The sequence below is a fragment of the Rosa chinensis genome, chromosome 6, assembly GCF_002994745.2.
Source record: "Rosa chinensis cultivar Old Blush chromosome 6, RchiOBHm-V2, whole genome shotgun sequence".
Taxonomy (NCBI): Eukaryota; Viridiplantae; Streptophyta; class Magnoliopsida; order Rosales; family Rosaceae; genus Rosa; species Rosa chinensis.
Genome location: NC_037093.1, coordinates 66,820,383 through 66,827,525, shown reverse-complemented (window position 1 = coordinate 66,827,525; position 7,143 = coordinate 66,820,383). Strand labels below are relative to the sequence as shown.

At 43.4% G+C, this 7,143-nt stretch overlaps 2 protein-coding genes across 2 annotated transcripts; one reads left to right on the top strand and one right to left on the bottom strand.

Annotated features, from left to right (window-relative positions):
- The first annotated feature begins 993 nt into the window (after nucleotides 1-993).
- LOC112169781 (probable isoaspartyl peptidase/L-asparaginase 2) lies at nucleotides 994-2,905 on the top strand. The gene is made up of 4 exons (XM_024306841.2): nucleotides 994-1,257; nucleotides 1,524-1,757; nucleotides 2,002-2,088; nucleotides 2,184-2,905. The coding sequence occupies exons 1-4, from the start codon at nucleotides 1,096-1,098 to the stop codon at nucleotides 2,679-2,681; spliced, it is 981 nt and encodes a 326-aa protein (XP_024162609.1). The 5' UTR covers nucleotides 994-1,095; the 3' UTR covers nucleotides 2,682-2,905.
- Nucleotides 2,906-6,145: 3,240 nt separating this feature from the next.
- On the bottom strand, nucleotides 6,146-6,919 carry LOC112169782. The gene is made up of 2 exons (XM_024306842.2): nucleotides 6,763-6,919; nucleotides 6,146-6,668 (listed from the first exon to the last, which is right to left on the bottom strand). The coding sequence occupies exons 1-2, from the start codon at nucleotides 6,844-6,846 to the stop codon at nucleotides 6,396-6,398; spliced, it is 357 nt and encodes a 118-aa protein (XP_024162610.1). The 5' UTR covers nucleotides 6,847-6,919; the 3' UTR covers nucleotides 6,146-6,395.
- Between the last annotated feature and the right edge of the window lie 224 nt (nucleotides 6,920-7,143).

Genomic DNA, 7,143 nt, shown 5'->3' with positions numbered 1-7,143 from the left:
AATGTATTTGTAATTAAAATTGAAATTTTTATCGTATGTCCACGCACATCCATCGATGAAATATTTACAAACCTGATGTAAAAAAATAAGCACGTTTCACTATCGTCACGCTATCGGTCAACCAATAAAACATACAAATGACTACGGTTGACTAATTCGATCGGGTTGGAAACTACGGTGAAATTGACTAAATTTTTACCGACATGCATAATTTATTGTAATAATCACATCCAACGGTCCGTTTTCCCATTTTCTTTGAATTGATAGATGTTGCTATTTGGAATGTATGATATATAAATATAGATTTATAAAAAAATTAGTGTCTTTAAATATTTATTATAAATAAAGCCCACAAGGCTCGTCCCAAAAAAGCCAGGAAGGCCCAGCCTTGCCCGGCTCCAAAAAGGCCGTAAGGCCCGCTTTATATGGACGAGCTTGGATCCTTCGATTTACAATAAAACCCGACCCGGTCCGCAATTATTTAAAAATATAGTAAGGCCCGACCCAAACCTGCTATGAATGACCCAGCCCGGCCAAAGCTGTTGACGAGGCCTAATTTTTTTGAATCAATTACTGAACAATTGAACATTTCAGATACAAAACACGGTGACTCGGTGAGTTCAAACTTCTAACTTTGAAAAATAAATAAATAAAATAAAAAAGAAGACATTAACTGGTATTAGTGAGAGAAAGGTGAAGACAACCGAGGTGGGGCTAAATCCGTAAAATCCAATGTCTAAACATTTACACACGAAAGGACGCATCTGAACAAGGCGTGACCTAGAAACCTCCCGGAACAAGTGGGGCACAATTACAAGAGTGCCACATACAGAGAATCCTAATTTTATTTTTGGGGGGCCAAACAGAGAATCCCAATTAACTCGTATTGTTATTTTATTTTTAATTTCCATACGTATTATTTTTTGGTTATTAGGTCCAATTCATAGCCATTTGGAATCCGCCAGCGCCTATATAACGCACCAACATCCTTCATTCTAGCAGACACGCACCACCTTAGAGAATAGAGAGCCAGAGGTAACACACAAAAACCCACAGCAAATCCAGAAGGCCCTAGAGTGCGGGGCAGAGTGAGAGATGGGCGGTTGGGCTATTGCTGTGCACGGTGGCGCTGGTGTCGACCCAAATCTCCCTCTCGAGCGCCAAGAACAAGCCAAACAGCTCCTCACTCGCTGCCTCAATCTCGGAATCTCTGCTCTCCGTTCTGATCTTCCCGCCATTGATGTTGTTGAACTTGTTGTACGTCCCCCTTCCCTCCTTCTCTGTTTTTCTTGTACATTCTGCTTTTAATATTCTCGGTAAACCTCTACAAGCCGCCGGAACAAAATGAAACTGTTCCTCAAGGAATGGAAACCACCCTTTTTTTTTTTTTTTCTGTTTCCGTCATTTGCGTTATACTCTGACCTGAATTAATCAAGTTTGATTTGGTTTTTCTGTCTTAAACCTAAACTGTTACGGAAGAAAATAATATTGATAATTTTTTGTTTTGTTTTGTTCGTAAACAGGTTAAGGAATTGGAAACGGATCCGTTTTTCAATTCCGGCCGTGGATCCGCCCTGAATGAAAATGGCAGGGTTGAGATGGAAGCCAGCATCATGGATGGACCCAAAAGACGATGCGGCGCTGTATCGGGGTTGAGCACCGTCAAGAACCCGATCTCGCTTGCCCGACTCGTCATGGATAAGTCCCCGCATTCCTACCTTGCCTTCTCCGGCGCAGAAAGCTTCGCCAGGCAACAGGTCGGTTCACCCTTTTGTTTTCGCCGTCAATATCAACTGAAATATGTGTCTTTTTCACCAGGTGTATGAATCAATATGAATCTACGATTCTTGTAACAGTGGTTCCACTGTTCAGTATCTATTAATATTTTACATAATCCCCTGCTGCCAGAAATTTATAAATAAAAGCCTTTAATTTATATTTGTTTGGTAGAGGAATCTTTGTGTTGAATCTTAATAGGAATTGGTGCGTGTCATATTTCAGGGCGTTGAGCTGGTGGACAATGACTATTTTATCACGGAGGAGAATGTGGGGATGCTCAAGTTGGCCAAGGAAGCCAACACCATCTTGGTACGAATCTTTCACTTTGACAATTCCTATGTAGGTCCAAGAATACTAAAAACTACTATTAACAATTCTGTTACTTTTTCCTTTGTTACCGTCAGTTTGATTACAGAATTCCACTTGGGATGGAGACTTGCGCTGCTGGTGTGGACAGCCCGATACAGATGAACGGGCTGCCCATAAGCGTGTACGCACCCGAGACGGTCGGATGTGTGGTCGTGGACAGCCAGGGCCGCTGCGCAGCTGCCACCTCTACCGGTGGGCTCATGAACAAAATGACAGGTCGCATTGGGGACTCGCCACTCATCGGGGCTGGTACCTACGCGTGTGACCTCTGTGGGGTCTCTTGCACAGGAGAGGGAGAGGCCATCATACGCGGGACACTGGCGCGTGAAGTTGCTGCTGTGATGGAGTACAAGGGCTTAGGCCTTCAGGACGCTGTGGACTTTGTGATCAAGAACAGGCTCGATGAAGGAAAGGCCGGACTCATTGCTGTGTCCAACAAAGGAGAAGTGGCTTGTGGGTTTAACTGCTGCGGAATGTTCAGGGGGAGTGCAACAGAGGATGGGTTCATGGAGGTTGGGATTTGGGACCAGTAGGAGTTTCCCCTTCTTTTTTTTTGTTGTTGAAAAAGGAAGCGGTCTCTGGATTTGCTTTGTGTTTGTGACTATTGGTGGTGCTGGATACTGCAATTCCTGCTTGTGTCTAGTTGGAGGCCAAAACTAGGAATGCATGCCTTCATTAGGTGTAATCTTTAGTTTTAACTGGCATGTACATTATGATGGTGCTAATAAAGTCTCAAAGCATTTTCATTTTACTTGGATTTTTGTTTGAGCAGATATCCCACCTCCTTGCCTTTATCGGCTTTTTCATTTCTCTGCTAACGCCTATGTTAAAATATTTCAAATTTTTTTTATAATGTTAAATTCTGAGGTAGGGAACCAGAAAAATATTGTGTAGGGCAACCATAAAAATATTGTTCACACAAGTTCCAACACCACCTCTATTCCTTTTGAAATTTTGAACCACCTTATCATGCAGACGAAATATATGCAAAGTTATTTGTCAAGTAGTGATTGTTTGATACTATAGCCACGGGATATTATGACACGAAGGGGTTTTGGAGACCAGGAATATCGCAGGTCCTAGGTTTTGCCTCTGAAACTTTGGGTTGTCTCTGTGCTGGTTGGGCGGTCTTGTCCGGCACCGCCCCGGCGCTGGTGTGGGCCTCTGGTCTCGCCAGTGCATGGAGGCTGTTGTCGGATGGGTATTTGGTGTCTTCGAGGTGGTGGAGGCAAAAGCCTTGCAGGCGACATTCCTCTGCTTTGTTTGAGGTGGACGGATTAGCTAATGGTGGTTTCGATCTGGGCGAGGGTGAGGAGCGGATTCGACTGGATCTAGTTGTGCAGACCTTTGTCCGGAATAGAAGCATCCGGCGCTGGGAGGGAAGGCGGAGTTGGTTTGCGTCTTTGTTGGGTCTAGTTTGTTGTGTTAGGGGCCAATGGGAGGCGGCAGAGCAGGTGGGTTCTTGGAAGAGGTTTTTTCAGGCCGCTTTGTCCTATTGGCGGGGTTTTGACGCTTGGGGCCCTCCACAGTTCAGATCTGCAGCGGGGTGGAGCGACAATGCCAACACCAATCCAGCGACGGCGGCCGTTATTGGTCCGGTGACTGTAGCTTGGTGGCGGATTGTGGGTTGCAATGTTTTCCTATTGGTTTATGTTATGGTTTTGTTTTTTCAGTTAGGGTTTTGGTTAGGGTTAATAAGTCCCTACTCACTTGAGTTAGGGTTGTGTTCCTACTCTTTGGAGCTAGGATTAGGTCTATGTGTTATGCCATGTCAATGGTGTCCTTCCTGAGGACGATTTGGTTCAAATTTGGTTTACTGTAGTGGTCAATCTACTGACAAGTGATCCTTTACACGTGGTTTGGTACCTTTTAGACACGGCGTTGAAGAGGACGCTGTCATTTAGCTGTCGACTACGAGGTACTACTGGGACTTTCGGGATTATCGGTTCAAAGTAGCCTTGGTAGGAGGTGTATTGTGGTTAGAGGTTGGGCCCATTGGCCTGATGGTATCTGTAACCGCGGTTTCTTGGGGTTTCGGTCTATGTCTCCCCCCCCCCCCCCCATGTTGGCTTTCGATTGATTGAATGGATTTTCTATCTTTCTCTAAAAAAAAAAGATAATATAGCCACGGAAGGACATGAAAATTAGTTGGGAAGAAATTAAATGTTTTGACTACTAATTAAAGATAAGACACCTCTCCGGATGGATTCTGTGAACCCATAATTTGAAATGAAGGCATTAATTTGGTCCGTTGGGTTTGCTTAGCATTTTCAACGTGTCAAAGCTATGTTTTTGTTTTTATTTTTATTTTTTAAAAACAAAGATTCATTGTCTTAGATGACCAGCTAAAATGCCAGAGTCTACATACACTTAAAGACAGAAAGAATAGCGGGGTAACAACCAAGTTCCTATCTAATCACTGCAAACTCATTACAAGACAATTTGAGCCCGCTTTTTCAAGCAAACCCATAAACAAAAAACAACTCAGTGTTTTTTTTTTTTTTTGGGTCGGTGAAAAAAATGAATTAGATGGTCCAACTGGCACATCCAAATACAAGAGGTATAAAAGACCCCAGCATCAAGAGGCACATAGGCCCCAGCAACAAGAGGCACATAGGCCCAGCAATAGAGGCACTTAGGCCCAGCATAAACAAAATACAACTCATAATGGGTGTGGCCAAATTACAAGTCAGAAGCCCAAAGGTAAAAGAAAGAAACCCTAAACTTTCTAACAACCACCACATCTTCATCAGCCGCATAGTCTTCCTGCCGCAGTAATCAAGTTGTTGCTTGACGTCAATTCGCCGCCGCAGCATTAGATCGTACCGCCTTCACCACCGATTGTGACACACGCTGGGCACAAGAACGCCCAATAGAAACCGAGTAACCGAAGAGGGAGTGAGTATCGAGGTAATCTGGGCACCCTCTGTTAAGATAACAAAAATCCACCGCTAAAATCTGGGCACCCTCTGTTGAGATAACTAAAATCCCTAAACCCTAAACAGCTTAGTGTCTTTTGAGGAAAAAATTATCTTTTAGCCCTCCATCCGCCGAACACGCAATTGTGGTATTTAACATAATCTCAGCAAACAAATAGGAGCAGATTCCTCATCCATAAGCCGCTTGAAATACACCAATTTTATATTACCAATTCTATCAGAATCATGATCTGAATTAAATTGGTCATTTAAAGACCATAAAAAGGCCATACTCTACCAAAGTAGGTGAAACTCTTGGGCCAGGCCAACTCAAGGCATTAAGTAATGGATGAGGGTGGCATAGAATCAAACCAACTCCAACAGGCCCATATGGAAATGAGTCCGCAAGACCCAGCCCCAAAACCAAGCAAGCTGACTGGCAGCCCTTGCTGGCTGCCGATACCAACTAGTCACCATCGCGGTCAACTCCGGTTGCCTGTCTCACTGGACCAACATGAGCATAAGAAACTCCTCTTCACTCAATCCGCTGCAGTCCGAAACCAATTCGACCCGGAAGCCCAGATCAGAGAAATAATTCGATCGAGATAGCAAGACCTGGATCCACCGACGCGCCCAACCACTTACCTCACCCTGAAACATCGCTGCCGATCCCACCGAGAACCAGTTCTATCTCACCGCCGGTGCTGGAAGCGATCGGATCTCACCGCCGCCGCTTTACACGTCCCCCTAAGCTTAGTCTTCGTGTCAAAGCTATGGTTGGAAAACACTCAACTAGAGAAAGTGAGTCAAAAATTATTGTTGGAAAAATAATGGTTAGGCTGGGCCGGGCTTATGCAGATTGTAAGATGAAAGATATTTGAGGCATGGGTTCGACAGCTTAATTAGGATTGATTTTGACGGTGTTAGCAGGCCACATCTTGGACATTAATTTTTTGCCTTCTTTTCATATTCATCTTTTGATTTCTTGAGAAATAGACAGTAGCGTGCAATAATTTGAGCTCTCTGTTTGCTGAAACATATGCCATCCATGATCCGTCTAATTTACAAAGACAGCCCCGGATTAATATTTCTGCTGCTATATATATGGACATTAGAATAACTAGGATATTATTTCCTTGCAGTCTTCAGATTATAACACAAGCAATAAAGGTAAACCTGACAGAACATATTTAAGCAATTTCTTGGTTTTTCCTGGCCCTCTGATTATTTTGATTTTGAATGTTTTTGATACAACCAACTCATATACCCATCGAGCAAATTAAAGCATCTGTTCAAATGCTAGTTAACTGGCTCTTCCTACTTGTAGATTCATTTCGTGGTCTTATTTTCAGCAACAGCATCCTTGGGTTTTCCAGAAACAGCATCCTTGGCTGACTGAAAGGTATCTGCAACTGCAATAGCTGCTTTACCCACAAAGCCGGTAGCCCCGGTATTTCCAGAATTTGCTCCTCCATCGTTGATCTCATGAAGTATTTCCACCTTCTCCTTTACGGGTTCTTTGTCTTCTCCAGCCGGTGATCGGAAATCCACTGTCTCCACCTTGGTCTCCACTCCACCTTGCTCGTTTACACCTTCAGTTCCCTGCCAAAAAATACACCAACAAAATCAAAACCATCTCAAACATTTATATATAAAACAAGAACCAAGGAAAAGACTGAGTAGATAAACTCTGTACTTTTGAAGGATTCATGCTGCAGATTTGAAATATGAACACAGATGAATAATGCAAAGCTTTGGTTGCCATTGTGCAGAAAGTCATAGATGTTATATAGTCTACTTCGTGGTGGAGGTCGACCTAGCTCATCAGGAAGGATCTACCAATTGGTTAAGGACACGTTTCGTATGAGGTGTTTGATTCTGCTTGGTTCAAGCTTAGATTGTCTGTGGTGCTGACACGTATGTATCTTTGTTCTAATTATTTAGAACGAGTAGGATATTGTGTCGAACTGTCGACCGACATGAGCCTAACTTGCTGAGATGAAAGGACACCTGGACAATTCTTTTGAAAAGCTCGAAAGCCCAATAACGCTGGGATTCCTTCTCAAAAAAAAAAAAA